At 32.5% G+C, this 18274-nt stretch overlaps 2 protein-coding genes across 2 annotated transcripts; one reads left to right on the top strand and one right to left on the bottom strand.

Annotated features, from left to right (window-relative positions):
- Window positions 1–9: 9 nt before the first annotated feature.
- LOC145750262 (autophagy-related protein 13-like) lies at window positions 10–4583 on the bottom strand. Its single transcript, XM_082566253.1, has 12 exons — window positions 4348–4583; window positions 3905–4071; window positions 3490–3627; window positions 3023–3169; window positions 2637–2753; window positions 2340–2433; window positions 2056–2198; window positions 1815–1870; window positions 1265–1712; window positions 947–1052; window positions 745–867; window positions 10–552 (listed from the first exon to the last, which is right to left on the bottom strand). The coding sequence occupies exons 1-12, from the start codon at window positions 4492–4494 to the stop codon at window positions 472–474; spliced, it is 1767 nt and encodes a 588-aa protein (XP_082422379.1). The 5' UTR covers window positions 4495–4583; the 3' UTR covers window positions 10–471.
- Window positions 4584–6435: 1852 nt separating this feature from the next.
- Window positions 6436–15965, top strand: LOC145750742 (collagen alpha-6(VI) chain-like). Its single transcript, XM_082566824.1, has 36 exons — window positions 6436–6529; window positions 6803–6998; window positions 7559–7647; window positions 7772–7887; window positions 8006–8146; window positions 8227–8299; window positions 8533–8609; window positions 8690–8793; window positions 8894–8996; window positions 9075–9197; window positions 9304–9447; window positions 9626–9766; window positions 9887–10005; window positions 10233–10389; window positions 10537–10699; window positions 10847–10987; window positions 11129–11319; window positions 11409–11502; window positions 11559–11702; window positions 11782–11927; window positions 12038–12223; window positions 12298–12370; window positions 12506–12670; window positions 12792–12900; window positions 12986–13150; window positions 13277–13500; window positions 13653–13826; window positions 13901–14029; window positions 14137–14199; window positions 14308–14449; window positions 14538–14679; window positions 14844–14981; window positions 15052–15252; window positions 15416–15560; window positions 15725–15817; window positions 15890–15965. The coding sequence occupies exons 1-36, from the start codon at window positions 6436–6438 to the stop codon at window positions 15892–15894; spliced, it is 4710 nt and encodes a 1569-aa protein (XP_082422950.1). The 3' UTR covers window positions 15895–15965.
- The last annotated feature ends 2309 nt before the right edge of the window (window positions 15966–18274 follow it).

Here is an 18274-nt window from a genome sequence, read left to right as displayed (position 1 = left end):
TTTCTGCAGAGTTTCCAAAATATTTTGAATTTCTAACTGATTTTTTTGATTTTGTCAATTTGCGGTTATTAAGAAATACGACCTGTATTAACGAATCTCTTTGTTACATTATTTATAAAATAAACAACATTTTTCTTTTATCTACAAAATGGGTACCAAATAAAACATAAACAGTAAAACTATGCAAAGTAATTATCCATACGTTTAGACAAGGCAAATAAACAGACAAGAAAATGGCAATAATAAAATTCTTAACGTCTTAACACGATATAATAAACCATGCATAAGAAATAGATCTTTAGCCACCAAAAAGTGTTGTGAAATAAGTAAAAAATAAGACAACCAATACCAATTTACAATTTGTCAGAAAAATCAGTAGCCTATTTTTATGTAAAATTACGTGAAGACAAAATTAAAACACAAGTACTGTAATAAAAAATGTTGGCTAAGAAACAATTAAGAATGAAATAATTAGGTACTAAGCTGTTCAATAAACAAGTCAAAATTCTTTATTTCACTTTCATAATCTTCTAGTTGCTCGTCGAGGTCAAGCTGTTGAAAAAAAAAAAAAAGTTAATTTCTTTTTTATTAGCACATTGTAGAAATTTGAGGCAAAGCGTCCATGTTAAGTCTGTGGTCTGCTAGTAAATTTATATTCTTTACATTGCCACCATACAAAATATTATTTTGTTTTTATAATTTTTTGACTAATTTTATTTTTTTTTTTAACGTTAAAAAATTTACCAAAGTTTCTTCATCTTCTGTTTCTTGTCTGCCACTAAACATGATTAACTCTGGAATATTTTCACATTCTCGATAAAAAGTTCCCAAATCACAACCAGATTCATCTGAGGCAAAAGCTGGATTCTAAAAAGAAAAATATTTTAAAAAAATTGTTGAATTTATTTAAAACTAAATATTATATTAAGTTTTATAGTTTGCTTACCAAATTAACCATTACAAAATCATTGTTTAGTTTATTGAATGCCGGACTAAGCCTTTCTTTTTCACTTTGTTTTGATGAATAACTTAAAGAACAATCAGTTTCTTTCCTAAATAATTAAAAACAATTTTCATATTCCAAACAGCTAACACACACAGTTGCCAAAAATACAACGAAAATATAAAACAAAAAAATAAAATTTAAACACAATATATTTAAAATAGAGGGCCATTAAATTTGGTTACTAATGCATTACTTTTAAAATGTTTTCAAATAAAATACCCGTTGAAAAATGAATTTGACAAAACAATGTTTTTATACCTTGATCCATCTTGAGATGCATCAGAATCACTTAGAGCCTCGTCACTAAAATGTTGCTCTGTTACATTATTTAACAAATCACTAAATGGCAAAGCACTGGTTTCACCAAACACACGACCCTCTTTAACCTTTGTAGCTGTTTTACACCCAGTCACAAATGCCCCAGTTATTAAAGGGGGGCTTCGTAAGACCGACTCTAGCCCAACTGAGAATCCCTCTTGGGTGTTGATTTTATGAAGATTTTGTAATCCTTTATGCGTTTGTTTTACAGTTTCTTGTTTTTTGTTTAAAGACTGGTTGGCTCTTTCAGCAACAATTGTAGTGGTGTTGCTGGGGTTCCAATGGCAATACATAGTTTCTGTGTTGTTGTTATTAGATGGGGAATCACCTTGTGGGTATTTTTTGCCTTCATTACCCCAATTTCCATACATTACAGGAACAGATGCACCTTTAATACAAAGTCAAGTACATTTAAAACTTGAATTTAATTTATAGTATCAATGTTTTTTTTAATGGCGTGAAAAATTAAACAGTTTGATTTTTATTTTACCTTTTTTGGAAAATTTATTTGATACTCCCTCAATAGGTTGATAGGATGCTGTTTCTCTAAAAAGAATTATTTAATATTTTGTTTTAAAAATATAATTTTAGATTCCTTAAAATTTTAATTGAAATCAAAAGCTTTCATATCCTTGTAAAAAAGGAGAAGATAAAATAAGTTAAAATATTGTCCCAACAACCACTGCCTTGTTGCATACTGTTATTAAAAATGCTTGGGTTAATTCACTTACTGTCTTTTAGTTCTGTTGTTTGCCTCTGGTGCTAAAATAGGACTTGATTTTGAAGAAGTGATTTTCTGATTGGTATTAGGTGGCGTGACTGATAAATTTCCATTGGGAGGTGTTCCGACAGTGAATTTAACCAAACCTCTTCCCTAACAAAGAAAATAACATACTTAAAATAATATAAACATATTGAAAAAACATAAAAATGTCCTGAAATAAGTTGCTTCAAAAATAGTTTTTTTTTTATTTGTCTTTAAAAATAAGTACGATTTATAATACATCTTCGTTACCTTTTGTAAAATTTTATCAGGTGAATTAGACACTGATGCTTTAAACACATTAAATGAAGGTGAAGTGGCATCAGCATCTGATGTCTGACTTAAACTGCAAAACATTAAAAATAAATAAAAACAAGTCCAATATCAGTTCAATTATAGAATAACTTTATTATATATATATAAACCGTCTTGTAAAGATTTTGTATACAAATGTAAAGTTATTCGGGTCATGTCATCATACAGTAAACAGCCTTTTGTTTTTTTACAATTCATCAACAAATATTAAAAACCATCCATGTGATTGCTTACGTTCTTAATCTTGACTTAAGAGTGTGGCATGGTCTAGCAGGAGATGAAGTTAGTGAAGGTCTTTGTTGTGAGAAATGATCGAATTTCATTTCAAAAGGGGAGGAAGGTTGAGACGATCTATAAATATATTAAAATAAGAGTGTTAATAGATTTAATATGATGAATATGCAAAAACTAACAGTAAACATGTTTGTTTGGGTGATACAACATGTCATCTAAAACAAAAAATAATAAGAAGTCATTTTGTGTCTAAAAAAGCTAGTAAAATTACTATAAAGAAAATGAATAAATTGTAAGCAACTGTAAGTAAATATAACATTTGACAATGCAATAAGATTTAAAATTTATAATTTTTTAGCCTACTCATTGTATTAAAATTAACTTACAATCCCTTTGTAGATAAATGCAAGCGCTCTGTGGTTCTATAAGCAGCAGCCATTGTTATTGTGCCAATGGGGGTTCCTACAGACCCAACTCTTAATGTTCTATATCCTTCTCCCAGACCTGATAATTCAATTTCACCCATAAACACCCTGTAAATATTTAAAATTTGTGAAGTTAATTATATTCTAAAAATAAAAACATAATCTGAAGAAAAGTATATGTCCCATATTAAGTAAGTGACAACTTTCTTAGTAGAGGGTTTGTTTATTTTCTTAATATTTCAAATCGGTTATTTAATACAATAAGAATAACATTTACAAACGAAATGTAAATAACTTCCTTAATTAATAAATTTGCATCCAAATAAACATTTAAAATATTTCATTTCCTGACATTGTTTAAAGTGACAAACAACACGATTAAAATAACACATTTGTCAAATATGCCAGAAATATTACACTCATCTCACCTATAACAAATTACAAAATCAGTGCCTTGTCTTCTTGATAGTTTGTAAGCTGGTGTAATACGGGAAACGCACAGCAAAGATTTAAGTAACATTGACATTCGATTATACACAGTGTGATGAACTTTAACATCTTCATATCTAAAGTTATATAAAAATGAATACTTATTTACATTAACCTATTTTAACCAAAAAGAGTAGGGCATTGTAACAAAAAGGTTGTTAAAATGTATATTTAATTTTTACAGTGTTTGCATCAACATATAGAAATAAAAAAGAGTAAAAAAATCTTTAGTTTTTTTGTACATGTGTATAAAAGTAGATTATGTTTACAATTATAACCATAATAAATGCAGTTTTAATGTAACCAAAACATTATATTTAAAATTTAAAAAATAATAATAAAAAGGTATTTTACTTGTTATTAATACCAATAGACCAAACTTCAACTAAAAGAGATTCAGCATCACTGGTTCTCAAGGAAATTTCGATCACTAAACTTTTTTCAAAATTAGGTACACCCTCATGAATGGCAGATTTTGCCTCTTTTTGAATTTCTGGATAATCTTTGATTGCCAAATTAAACTAAACAAGAGAAATATATATTTAATAATTAGGCGAAGCATAATAAAAATAAAATATATCTTTTAAATATTCTTGATTATTTTTTTATATCTGATCACAATTTAAAAATTTTATTATTTAGACCTTATGTCATTGTCATATAAATGTGACATTTAGACGTCAACTTGGAATCTGACTATTTGACTATGTGTCAGTCTGGCTGTTTGTTGTCTGTTGTTTGAAAAACAGTCGTCAAACAGCAGTTTAACTTGAAAAGTAAGTCTTACTATAACATACCCATTCAGCTCCTGAAGATGATGGCACAGAATTTGTAACAATTCGTTTTCCAAGTCTACCTTGAACAATCACTTGTGTGCTTTTTAGACAAAGAAATTTGAAAAATTTGGTTAAATCCCGTTTTTCCTGACTTGTTAAATTGTCCATGTTCTTTGTGTAGAAAATCCGTTTAACAAATTAATAAACAATTTTTAAACATAATTTTTAAAGTACCTTTATTATCATTTAAACAATAAATTTAGTTTTTAATACAGATGACGTTTTATATTGAATGTTTGTTTACTTGATCAGCTGTTCTCCTCAAATCGAGTTGTAAACAAAATACAATAAAAATTTATCCTCAATTTATATTTTGTACAAATACTTTTGTTATATTGCGTTTTACTTAATTAAGTAAAATAACACTAAATTGTACTTTTTGTCATTATTGTGTCTTTTCCTATATTATAAAATTAAAAAATTAACTTTTAAAATTTTAAGTATAATATTTTAAACTGCAAAGTCATTTCGAGACTGAGTCGGGTTAACTCATGTTATGGTTAGGTCGTAAAGTTGACCTTCCCATATCAAGGATGAAGATATATATAAATAATAACTGTTTTCTGTTTATATTAGTGATTTCATATTTTTAAATTCATTATAATAATTAGCAATTGCATTTTCGAGAGTAAGAAGTAGCATGACGGGCCATGAAAAAATGTTACGCCTACCTGTGCAGTAATTGAACATAATTAAATTAATACTTGCATTTTACAATAATTTATTGTCTTTATAAATGCTCAATAAAATAAATATGAGTCATGCAAATAATTAAACTTCATAAAGTTTATGCAGTATTTTTCGTGTTTTTTTTAGACATAGGCGTCATGTTCTTGCCTTATTAAAGTTGTAAAACGATAAATTACGACTTACATATGAGTGTAAAGTAGGCTTCTAACATATTTTAATGAACATTTGCCACGATATTATTAGACAAATTATTTAACTATAAAAAACATTATTGACAATTTATGACACTTGCTAGTAGCCTGTCAATTGCAGGCAGTGTCACAAAACATTGGTATTTCCAAAGTTGCTAAGGCCAGAATCATTTTATGATCATGCTAGCAAAAAAGTGTTAAGTGGGTTTACGTAAAATATTTTTAAGCATAAACACAACAATAAATATAATCTTGCATGTCTTTACGAACCCCCGAAAATATATAAAAGCTGAGCAAAGTTTTATAACTGTACCTTAAATCGTCTGGTCAAGGCAGTAACCACAGGTTACAAAAAGTAATATTTTTTTCAAGCGTGTGGTCCATTTACAGCAAAGGATCAAAAGAATTTAATATAAAGTTGTTCATAAGATGCTAGTATTAGGAAAGAAAAAAACAACAATATTTCTCACGCCGTTAAAGGGTGAATTTTAGACATTTCTGCGGCTAAGCTGTCTGTTAGGTAAGACCCAATATTATTGGGTTCGATAAAATTAATATGTTAAAAATAAGATTACGACAAGGTGACGTGTAAAGTAATGCAACAATCGCTTGCCTCTTTTGAAGGTAATCCTGAATAACAATAGCATGTTGGTTAATATGCGTGTAATTTTGTATGCGACAGTAGATTTAGATAAACGCAACTTACCTTAAATATATAAATTTCCGACGTCGCGAGTGTTTCCTTCCTGGCCCTAAAATCCCAAACGGGGTACAGATCGTAACAATGGGGGTCTTTCAATGTCAACGGCTAAACGTGTCGTTAAATCTTACCGGCATTCGAACATAAGTCAGTGCTTTGTCATTGATTATTACTTTGGTCGAAAAAAGCGTGATAAAGGCAAGATCGTTCCTTTATCAGGCTCGCAGTTCGCAGGTGTGAAAGCATTCCACTCAGCACTCGAGTAGGATTAGTTTCGTTCTTAGAAAGTTTAAAAGTGTTGATTTAACAGTTTAGGAAGAACATATGTTTTTTGCTTTCAAGTGTTACATTAAGGTGTGTAAGTGTACAGGTTCAAGCACAAAAGCAGTTTAAATCCCGAGCAAATATTTGTTTGTTTTGATACGCAGAAACTCGACTTTTTAGTGGTTTGTTTTAGATTGTAGAATTATGTTTTTCCGAAACGGTCTTGCCTTGATACAGGTTTTTCTTGCGACCCTGTTATCGCATCAAGTATACTCGCAATCTCGGGATGGTATTCCAGGTAAACTACTAAAAAATGATCATTCTAATATTACAAAAAAGTACATATAAAACTATTTTAATTCTTTTATGAAATAATTTTCTACAACTTTATTTGTTTTGCAACGTTACACCTGTAAAGGAACACAAAGCTAACCATAAATAAATAAACCTAAAGATGTTACAGCTTTGTGGTAACATGTAACAAATTTATGCAAATAACTTACAGGTACTGTATGTGATATAAGTTTGTTAAATCTTGTGTTTTTATGCAAATTTTTACATTAATTTATAGATAATAATTTGGTTCCTAAAAACTTTGTATTTTTACCAGGTTGTCGGACGACTAAATTGGAGCTTGTTTTCTTGGTGGACGGATCAAGCAGTGTGTCAAACCAGGACTTTAATCTCGCTAAGCAGTGGATTCACAACATGACACAAAGCTTTGACATCAGCCCTTCGTCCACGCGCGTTGCTGTCATTCAATACAGGTTTAAGATTTGTTACAAATAACATTTTGAGATAATCCCGTTGTTTGTTAAATACTTGAAAAATGTTATTCTTGAAACGCTTCAAATCTTTAGAAAATTTGTGTAATTGTAATGATCATGCATAAATATTTTGCAAAATTTTAAATCGCCCACTTTATGATGAAAGTGTGTTTTTAAATTATATTCGTTTACCTTTTTCTGCATCAGATGACGCAATATATTTGTATAACAAAGCAACCTTAATCTAAAAAAATTACTAATAATTTTAAACCGTACACAATTTACCAAATAACTGCATTAAAGCAATTTCATTTCCCCCAATTGTCAACAAAATGCAGTAATTTGGAAAATGACGTCTCGTCTTTATCCGTGTTTATTTATCCGAAACAAAAATGACGTATTGTGTATTTCTGACCTACCCATACTTATTTTTTATGCAACTCTATAATTTTGATGGTTGCACTAAAATATTAGGTTTTAGCAAACAGTTACTATTAATGACACTTGTTTGATAACGTAACAACCACTGTAAATACATGAAGTAACTTATTTATTTTTAGCTCGTACCCAAGGACTGAGTTTAGTTTGGGTGCCTATTCCAACTCCGAAGAAATAATGCAAGCGATAGATGATATTCGATACATGTCAGGTACGGCATATACTACAGAACATTTTTTCTAAAAAGTTACCCAAAATAACCAAATCAATCAAACATTATAAAACATATTTTTACCAAAGTTCATATAAACAAAATTTTTTTTTAAATTTCATAGGGAACACCCAAACTGGCATGGCATTGCGATATGCTATTGAACGAGTTTTTGTCAACGCAAGAGACGGGGCTGCAAAGGTGGCAATTGTGTTGAGCGATGGACAAAGCCAGGATGAGGTACGATTACTAGTTTACCGGTTTCACTTATATATTTTACTAATACTAGTTTGAGTGGTATTAAAAAGATTTGATTGGGTGTTCGTTGGTTCGATCATATAAAGTTGTTTTCGTTAAGGTAACTGAAGCGGCAAACGCCCTTCAAAGGAAAGGCATTGTCACGTTTGCGATTGGAATTGGGAACATGAACTCCAAACCAAGGATTGCCGAGTTACGACAAATCACAAACTACGAAGACAACGCAGATAAACTTTTCATGGTATTCATTTAAACAATAACTACCCTTCTTACATATTTTTTATTTATGATTTGGCGATATTAAATTAATCATTTTTTTAGGTTAAAGACTTTCGTTCGATAAGCGAGGTTCAAAACAGTCTAGTGGAAGCCGTATGTGAACAAACAGTACAAGGTAAACATTTGTCTATACAATTATAAGACAATTAAAGTCACCTCTTGTTTAACAAGCTGTAAGTTATGACAGAAAATGACGTTACAATAAATATAACCCCATAAGCAAACGCCTTTATATTTTAAGTATTTGCAAATCAAAAACACGGTGTGCGCCCCTGTGTTTAAATAGACCGTTTGTACAACAAGACTTAAAGCACCTTAATGTCATAAAGTTGTATTTGTTACATTTAGAATGTCCTACTGTCAAGCACGATCTTTGTTTTGTCATTGACGCTTCTTCCACAATTGGTTACCAGGATTTCATGAAAGTATGTTTCAAATACCCGGGCACAAAAGATGTCAAAGCATAATGTTATTTTAATACCTAATCAAACAATGTTTTTATCAGGTTAAAGATTGGATGAAAAACATTGTTAACGCTTTTGACATTGGTCCAGATGAGACAAGAGTTGCAATCCTACAATACAGCACAAATATCCAAGAAGAAATGAAGTAAACTAACAGATCTAGTCATTCTTACTGTTTACCTTACGCAAGTTACTTACAACCCAAAGTGGTTAGTATTGTAACTAAAATGTTTGTGTTTTTTAAGCTTTTCGTCATATGCAACCAAACAAGAAGTGCTTGATGCAATCGATAACATGGTTTACATTATGGGCGACACACATACCGGAGAAGCTCTTACTTACATGCTGGTAAGTCATCAAGGGTGTTTAAAATCCATTTAAGTATTCTTAATATACAAAGCCTAAGTTAACTAAGTTTTTTTGTAGGATGTGATTTACACCGAGCAAAATGGAGACAGGCCAGATGTTCCAGATCTTGCAATAGTTATGACCGACGGAAAGGCTCAAGAAGCAGATCTGGTTATCAGCGCCGCAGAGCGAGTTCACGAGGTTACAATCAGACATTCACAGATTTTATATTTAAAATATTCCTTGTCTACTTTTTGTAGTTCAATTTATGTCCGTAAATTTATTCTGTGTTTTATTTAAATTATAGGCTGGTATCACGGTATATGCCGTTGGGGTAGCTGATTATGACCTAGGCGAAATCAAAGTTATCGCCACTGACCCTGACGAAGAACACGTCATCGAGGCCCTTAATTATGACCTCATTGAGCTGAAAAGAGTTGGTTTGGTCAAGGTAAAAATAACACACAACCTTTAAAATAGCATCCACATAAAGTTAACTCAATAGTATTTAAAGTTTAGGGTTAACTTGGCATTAAGTAAAACGCCTTGATCTTCAAACGCTAAAAAAATAATTTATACACTGCCTTCAGTTAATATATGGTTTCATAACTTGAATTATATTCGTTTAGAGCATCTGTGTTGCATCTACCAACACTTGCCCAACGGCGGAAGCGGAGATAGTTTTCTTGATCGACGGTTCGACCTCGATTGGTTACAACAACTTCGAGAAAATGAAAACTTGGATGAAATCGACCGTGGATGCCTTCCAGGTGATTTGTTCAATAGAAATATACAAGATAAATCATTAATTTTTTTTGAATTTTTGGTATCCGGTTTTTGTTGTTATATTAATAAAGGTATAGAGAATTAAATATAGTTTAAAACTTAAGATCGGACCTTACTACACTCAAGTTGCAGTTGTTCAATTTACCGACACTCCTCACCTTGAATTTGGCCTAAACGAATATAGATCCACACAAGCAACGTTAAGAGCGATCCAAAACATAAGGTAAGGGGAAAAAAATTTAAAGGCAATGTGGGACTATATATGTTTTTAAAAAAATTTTAGCAGTCGGTTTACCTCTTTAAAAAAGTTTAAGATGTTTAAACTCCCCCAAACACGGTATAGTGTAGGTAATGGAATGACCTTTCTACACTTCCAATCAAATACTCGCTAACTCATTGACTGTTTAAAGATACTAGTGTATTAAATGCCAGAATTAAATAATTTGACAGATATCGCCAGGGCTCAACAAACACAGGACGAGCTGTTGAATTTACTCTAAATCGAGTTTTCTCAGAAACACGAGAGGGCGCACCACGTATTTTGATTGTGATCACTGATGGTCAATCGCAGGATGATGTCGCTGAAGCAACTGCAAGAGCTAGAGAAGTAAGTTTCTAGGTTACAAAGTTGATGTTTAGAAAATTCAAATCTTAGCAAGATACAACATTTTAAGTCCCTTATTACTTCTTGTTATATCTTAAACTCAACATTTAAATACAAAATAACACATTAACAAGCTTAACCTAAATCAAGGATGGAGTCCAAACATTGGTGTTTGGAGTGGGAGGTGTTGCACCCAGTCAATTAAGAGGTATGGTGTCATCTGAAGATTTTGTTTTCCATGCTAGCGGGTTTGACACTATCCAACGCCTGCAAGACAAATTAGTTTCATTAATCTGTGTGGAAGCGGAAGAAGGTAAATATCCTTAACAATTATACAAAGTTGTAAAAGATCGGCCTCGTATAAAAAACGCTGACTAGTTTAAATAACGCCATGATTTGTTTTGTGCATATTTGCTGTATTTAAAATAAGAATTACGCTTGTTTTGTTTACGAAATGAAGAATGTCCAAGACAAGAAATTGATCTCCATATTTTGGTTGATGGGTCTGGAAGCATTGGAGAAAACAACTTTGATAAAATTAAAACTTGGACCAAGGACATTGTTAACTCTTTTGACATTGGAGAGTATGCAACAAGAATTGGTAAATAATTTGCATTCTAGCTAAATCCTATATAAGTTAGCAAGTTGGGTAGATGTTTGCGCATGCATTTATATAAATAAATTTAAACCCTATTAAGTAGTGGTTGGAATTACAGTCTAATGTTTTTATTGTATGTTCTAGCTTTAACTCAATACACATCTACCATCCACCCTGAATTTGATTTGAAAAAATATTCGACCAAGCGAGAAGTCCAACACGCCATTGACCAAATACGCTACTTGGGTGGATCAACCAAGACAGCTCAAGCTTTAGATTATATTAGAAACAATGGGTTTGATGAGGAATCTGGCGGGAGAGAAGGTGCACCAAAGGTATTTTAACACTAAAAGTTTTTTTTTTTAGTGTGAAACAATTTTTTTTACTAGGGGAGTAAACTAAACCAGCTTTGTTTGTTTTATAGGTTTTGGTAATTATAACTGATGGAAGATCTAATGACAATATTGAATACTCTGCCAATGCATTGAAAGAGACAGGGGTTAATGTGTTCGTAATTGGTAAGTTGTTAAAATTTTAAAATGCGTAAGATTATACAATAAACATATACTGTCAGGTAATGGAAATATGTGGACCTCAGCGCTCGAGGCCATAGGTTCAAAACCGATGAACACTCACGTACAACTTGCTAACAATTATGATGCTATTAACCAGTTTAGACGAAATTTGGTTGGAGAAATCTGCAGAGAAACAAAACCAGGTATTTTAATAACGACCAGTACAAACTTATAAAAAAGCAATTCACACAAAGCATTTACCTTAATATTGTTTATCCACAGAATGTCCCGAAACTGAGATGGATTTGATATTCCTGATCGATGGTTCGAGCTCGATCGGTCACTCGCAGTTTGAAATGACAAAAGAATGGATTGCATCATTCGTAAGAGAATTCGAAATCGGTGAATACAACACGAAGATCGGAGTGGTGAGGGCAACACAAAATGTCATAGATCACTAAAGATTTAATAATCCTCGCTTTCATAAGGTTCCTAAATTAAATTTCTACGCAGTCTTATTTACCTTTTATTTTTATAGGTGCAATATTCCTCTGAAGTTATCTCTGAAATTGACATTGGTGCGTATGAGAATCGGGAAGAACTCATTAACGCTATCATGGGGATAAGATATGCAACAGGAAACACCAACACTGGATCAGCTTTGGATTTTATTAGAAGAATCGGATTCTCAACCCGGAACGGAGCTAGGCGAGATGTTCCAAAGGTAGGAAGTGCTGTTAAATTCAAATATTTTGTACAGAGTATTAATTCGTTAGCGTAATATTGTAACTATTTCAGGTGTTGATCATTCTTACGGATGGAGATGCACGTGATGAAGTTAGTCAAGCTGCTTTGGAATTACATAGAGAAGGTAAGTCCTGTGACCGTTGTAGGCCTCATTCGACCATTTTATAATATCAACTTAACAGCCCCCAAGTGGAAAGCACTAAGTTATTATTATGTGGCGTTTACCATAGTAAACATTAACCAAATGTAATCATTTTAGGTGTAGATGTTTATGCTATTGGAGTTGGACGAACAAGTCCTAGCCAGTTGAATGCAGTCCGATCCAAACCACATTCGTCGACCGTGTACCACGTCAGAAACCATAACTCTATCAAAACCATCCAAAGTCGATTGCTTCGTTCGGTTTGCAAGCAAGTAGAACCAGGTAAGACCACATGGCATATTGAAATTGAGAGAACAATATAGTTTCTATCTGCAAATCCTATTTTTAACTGCATCTAGATCAATTAACATGACTGTTGACTAAAGATGTAGTTGTGTTTTAGATTGTGCAAATATTGAGACTGACCTCATGTTCTTAATTGACGGATCCACGTCGGTCGGGACGAGCAACTGGAATGTCGTTAAGTCATTTATGTGGAACATAACCGACAAGTAAGCCCGAAGCTAAAATAGAATAAAAGGGCAATACATTCTAGTTCCTAGTTGAAACATATGTTGATTTATGTGTGTTTTGTAGGTTTGAACTTAGCGACGGGGCGGTTCGTATCGGTGTAATTCAATATTCAACCACACCAAATACTGAAATTGAAATGGGGCAATATCAGGATAAGGAAGATTTTCAAAACGCTCTTTACAACCTTAGGTGGCAACTCGGGGACACATTTACAGCAAAAGCCCTCAAGTAAGATTTTAAATAATCAAATGTGCACAAGGTTTGCAGTTTTGTTTATTAATAGTGTAGTTGTTTTATGATTTTATACAAAATCCCATATCATTTAAAAGTAAGCCAATTACCCTTTTTCTTAAGATATGTTCCTGAAAGTTACGAGCAAACCAATGCTAGAGAAGTATCAAAAGTACTTATTGTGGTCACCGACGGTTTGCCCCAAGATGCAAGCAAGGTTGGAGAAGCTGTTCAAGCTTTACATGAGAGAGGGTGGAGAATTTTCGCTATTGGAGTAGGACAGGTTCATTTAAGAGAGCTTGGAGTGTTGGCATCGGACCCTGATTCTGATCATGTCTTTTATGCAAGTATGTAAAGTATTTAGACTTTGTGGACATTTCTTGTAGTAAGTAATGTGTGGGGCCTTATAAAATGGGTCGTTTAGATTTTTCCACCAAGTTTTTTAGGTAAAAATATGAGTATAGGTTTAACATACATTTCATGCATATATATCTTACAGATGACTTCAACTCAACAAGAATATTTAAGGGTCGGCTTACCCGTTTAATTTGCGGTGACCAATCAAGGGTAACAGAAGAACCAGTCCAAGAAGAAAGAGAGTTGCTTTCCAACCTTAACTCTCAATTATCCAATCTTGTTTCCCAAAGTGGGCGCCGTACACACCGTACACAAAGTAACAATCTTTCCTTTTTATGTAATGAATGTAACTGTTAATTTCAATTAAAACTGTTTGTTTGGTATGAGTAGCTTATCCTAGCAGTAGAAGCGTAATATCTCCTCGATTTCAACGTAGAAAGTCGAACGGTAGGCCTGCAGGAGTTAGAGTTCGTACTACACAGGCTTCTGCTACCTCAAGACTTCCACCAAAAACTTTAGGTAAAAAAAGTTGGCAAGCCTTTTATATAATGAAAAATAATATTTGTATATTTACTGATTTTTTTAAATAACAGCTTACTAATAGGATCTAGCGTTGTTTTTTGTAGATTTGGAGCAAACAAATTCAATTCAATGTCCAGATTTTCGAAGAGACGGAAGAAAGATTCAAGGTAAAATCCACCTTACTTATATATTTCATCAACATATTTAAATAAACATAGGTTATTGCTAAACATTAAAAAAATATACCAAACCTTTAAAACTAAATTGTTTTTTAGGAGTTGATATATTAGAAGGTGTAGGACTTCGATCTCACTCAGGTTCAAAATCGAGAATTTCGGTTAAAAGTCGACCAGGAACAAGTGGACATTTAAGATCTTTTCGATTGAAGCAGAACAGTGTACCAACAGTACAATTAATGTAAGTCAGTTATAAATTTGTGTTGAATAAACTAATTTCTTTTAAATCGTCCCAAATGGCAATTAACTAATAAATTTATTTTCTCAAGGTCGATGTTTCCGGCTGGTATACCCAAAGATTTTTCCTTGGTTGTAGTTTTCAGAATGCATGGAAAAGCGATCAAGGATATGTGGACTCTTGTGCATATTGTCAGCGAAATAGGGAATACGCTTCTGTCAATTTCATTCAAGGTAAATTTTAAAATAAAAACCAATATTAAGCATACACGGGAAGATTATGTAAGTTAAAAAAGGGTTATGGGGTGTAGGCTCAGGGAAACAACAATTTTTTTAAATAAGACATTGTCAGATTTTTGACAAGAATTGGCAATATAAGTTAAACTGTTGTTTCGCAGGCATCTGAGAAATCCATTATCGTATCACGTGCATCCCAAAATTCAGAAGTTGAAACAGCGTCTCTTCGAGGACCACTAGTGTCCAAAATTTTTGACCACGACTTCCACAAGATGGAGCTCATATTTGAGGGCAAAGCGGTAAGAGTTCGATAAATATCAACTATGTCCTGACACCAAATGTTAAAAAAATTTTAATTTTCTCACGTAGGTGACAGCTATATTGGACTGTCAACAAGTAGCAAATCGTTTGGTTTTCAGTAGACCTTACTTGCCAGCAGACCAAAGCGGGGCAACTTTAGCTTTCATCAGTTCTCAGAAAACGTCAACTGCCATCGATGTCCAGGATTTCTTGGTGAAATGTTCTGTTGACGACGATGCAGAAGAGTGCTGTGAGCTTCCCGGAGAAAGGGTAGGAAAACTAATTTATTTAAAATTCTAAGTTGGCAAAATGCCATGCTAAAGGGAGCATACGTGAAAAAGTGAAACCATCGCTTTCGCATAGCTGGGATTTTAAATGTTTAAATACATTAAATGGAGATTTAAATCAATGACGTCACTTGTTTGGGCTTTAGTGTTCTGTGACTCAGCCAAAAGTGTTCGAAATAAATGACTCAACATGCGGTTGCCCACCAGAGTTTAAAACACCAGAAGTGCGACAAGCAGAAACAGTTGAGATTTCTATGCTGGCCACACAGATTGCAAACCAAATCACTGATGGTAAATATTTTTTTTAATGAACAAAAGTACTTACCACCGTAAGTTTGCCATCTGATTCTGGGCTTTTTTTCCTCCAGATAATATATTTCAATTCTTTCTTTTTTTTCTGTATAGAAAATTAAAAACATAAATTTTTATTTTTTAAAATTTTTTTTGTTTTTTAGAAAAAATTGATAGGTTTAGAAGGGAACTACAGTTAGGAAGTCAGCCCACGGTCGCTGTACAACTTAATCAACGTCAGGATGAACTGAGTGCAAGTAAGTGTTAAACTAAAAACTTTTATTGAGGCTTTTAAATTTATATAATTAACAAAATTAATTTTTTTACAGAGTAGAACACACACAAATTTAAAGAGAAAATGTGGATATAAAAAAAAACTTTTACTGATAAACTATTAAAAACCAGCATATCTGTTTCATTACATTGTTTTAATCATATTAATCAAGGTTACAAATATTTTAATGTATTATTTTGTACAATGTGTAGTGTTTTGTCGCAACTTTAATTATCAACCCAATACAAAAAAAAATTGTTAAGTGTAAATGTGTTTTATTAAATGATAACTCAATATTTTTCTTATTACGTTTAATGTATTAACACCTGATATTTTACAACAACGTTTTGTTAATATAAATAAAGCATTATAAATGTATTACTTGGAAATTAATAGTTTAGATATTAGTTAATTGATAGAGTAGCTAAAAATATCTAGACAAACTAATCACACTATTTTAGGATTACCTTAACAAGTTAAATAAAGTTTAGTTTTTTTTGTAACTGTACAAATATATTATAGCTTGACCCATAGTACAATAAGAAAACATGTGTGGGTACTGAAATGTGATGTTTGTATAAGATTAAAGGAATCATTCAAATTTTCAATTTCATGAATTCAAATTTAAACAATGCAGTCAAATACACAAAAATTAAACAAATATTAAACACCGCTTTATCATTTAACACTTTTAGTAAAAACATAGGATTTCAACTTTAGTCAAGTTAACTTTGCACACGTGAACTATTGTCCCCTCATAATAAACATGGTGCGAATAAATTAACCCCAAAGACACACAGGAATTAATTACATACTTTCTTCCGGGGGTGCATACAATGAAATAGCGCTAGCCTCACGTTTGTCAATATTGAAGTATTCGCAAGATTTCGTGTTAATGCCGCCGCTATATTATCGCTGTCCTGGCATGTTTACTTCTCTACGGTTACTCGATAAAAACGCTTATCCACTTCACCTTTGTTGGTTGTTCTGGGTATTAATTATATATACGTGACGCGGTACATAATCACTCAATAACTTGCGGTCCTGTTTTTCTTCCTTAAAGTCCTGATAATTTATTTTCTAAGTGTTTTTGAGGACACATGTATACATCAATATCTAGCAGTGCAAACAAACCACGATCAAGTGGATGTTATGTTGTTGTTTATCAGCCAAGTGTAACCTCCCTAAAATCGGACGATTTATAGACAATTAATTTGAGTCTAATAGATTAAAACTTGTATGCAGATTCAGCAAGAAACAAACACCCATCTTCTATATCGATTTACGACTATCAATAAATAAGGGGCGACAAAATTTCTCTTAAACTCGCCGCAAAATTTCTTTAAAGGTCGATTTATCTAAAACATAAAACAAGATCTTAATTTAAGAACTACTTCCGGGTGCTGACTGGATTAAGCAAATATGTTAAGCAATAAAAACACGAACGAGCAAGCAAACACAATTTATCTTGTGTTTGTCGTAACGAGCCATCGGGATATTTACACACAGTCGACGGGATTTGTCTTTTGCGAAAAATTGACTCCCACCAAGTCGAGTCGTCGTTTAATCACGACCGTGATTCATTGGAATTTCATTGTGGATAGCCCCCAAGGTGATACCGTTTCCACATCAAAGTGGAACGTCGTGTATCTCTAGATAATACTCGAGAGCAACCACGTGACCGGATTTAAGTGATTAGGGATTTACGGGAATGTGAGGCCGACCGACTTACGATATGATTTACAAGAGACAACTTGGCTGGTGCGTGCCTTTTTTGGTTTACTAACTAACGAAGCCAGGAGTTTATTTTGAATTATGCAACATCGCATTAGCCTACCAATCATTTATTAACTTTCCGACGGTAAACAAGCAAGAAAATACAATCCTAAGTACCTTAAATTGGTCGATGTTCGCAAATGCTTGGCCTAATGAATAAGATAATCTTTGTCGTATGTAGCTAACACAAACAATAGATTGTCCTACATTCCATAAGCGAAGCTCTCATCGATATTTTAAGATCATTTTAACAAGTTATTTTTAAACTTTTAGTGTCTATGCTTTAAGTAGATCGTTATCGAAAAGCACACACAGCGGCCTATTTCACAATACGAAATCTGCAATATGTTGGTAAATAACGTTTCGTCACCAGGCGCCAGTAGAGACCTAAGTTACGCTGCAAATTCTGACTGCAATAAAACTAGGTTAAAGTCTTTTAATTAACTTATCCCGAGTTGGTTAATCTGAAGGTTAATCGAATAAATGATTAAGAGCTTCTTTAATTTTTTAACAGTAATCAACTATTTAATACAAGCAGGGTCTTGTTACATAATAAATTTCCAATGACAAGCAGTTTTATAACAAACGACCCCTATGACATTAAGTAAAGATATCACGGGGGCAAACAGCAAAACACAAAAAATTACCCCTAAGTACAATTAAA

Source organism: Corella eumyota, chromosome 4 (genome assembly GCF_963082875.1).
Source record: "Corella eumyota chromosome 4, kaCorEumy4.1, whole genome shotgun sequence".
NCBI classification, from domain to species: Eukaryota; Metazoa; Chordata; class Ascidiacea; order Phlebobranchia; family Corellidae; genus Corella; species Corella eumyota.
The sequence above is the reverse complement of the archived record's forward strand: the minus strand, read 5'-3'. Positions and strand labels throughout refer to the sequence as shown.

Coding starts and splice junctions, on each gene's coding strand:
- LOC145750262 (XM_082566253.1), bottom strand. CDS start 4,494: ATGGACAATTTAACAAGTCAGGAAAAACGGGATTTAACCAAATTTTTC. Junction 3,170..3,489: donor GATTTTGTAATTTGTTATAG/GTGAGATGAGTG, acceptor AAATATTTACAG/GGTGTTTATGGGTGAAATTG. Junction 1,871..2,055: donor AACAACAGAACTAAAAGACA/GTAAGTGAATTA, acceptor AATTCTTTTTAG/AGAAACAGCATCCTATCAAC.
- LOC145750742 (XM_082566824.1), top strand. CDS start 6,436: ATGTTTTTCCGAAACGGTCTTGCCTTGATACAGGTTTTTCTTGCGACC. Junction 9,767..9,886: donor CGACCGTGGATGCCTTCCAG/GTGATTTGTTCA, acceptor TTAAAACTTAAG/ATCGGACCTTACTACACTCA. Junction 15,561..15,724: donor TGCAAACCAAATCACTGATG/GTAAATATTTTT, acceptor TTTGTTTTTTAG/AAAAAATTGATAGGTTTAGA.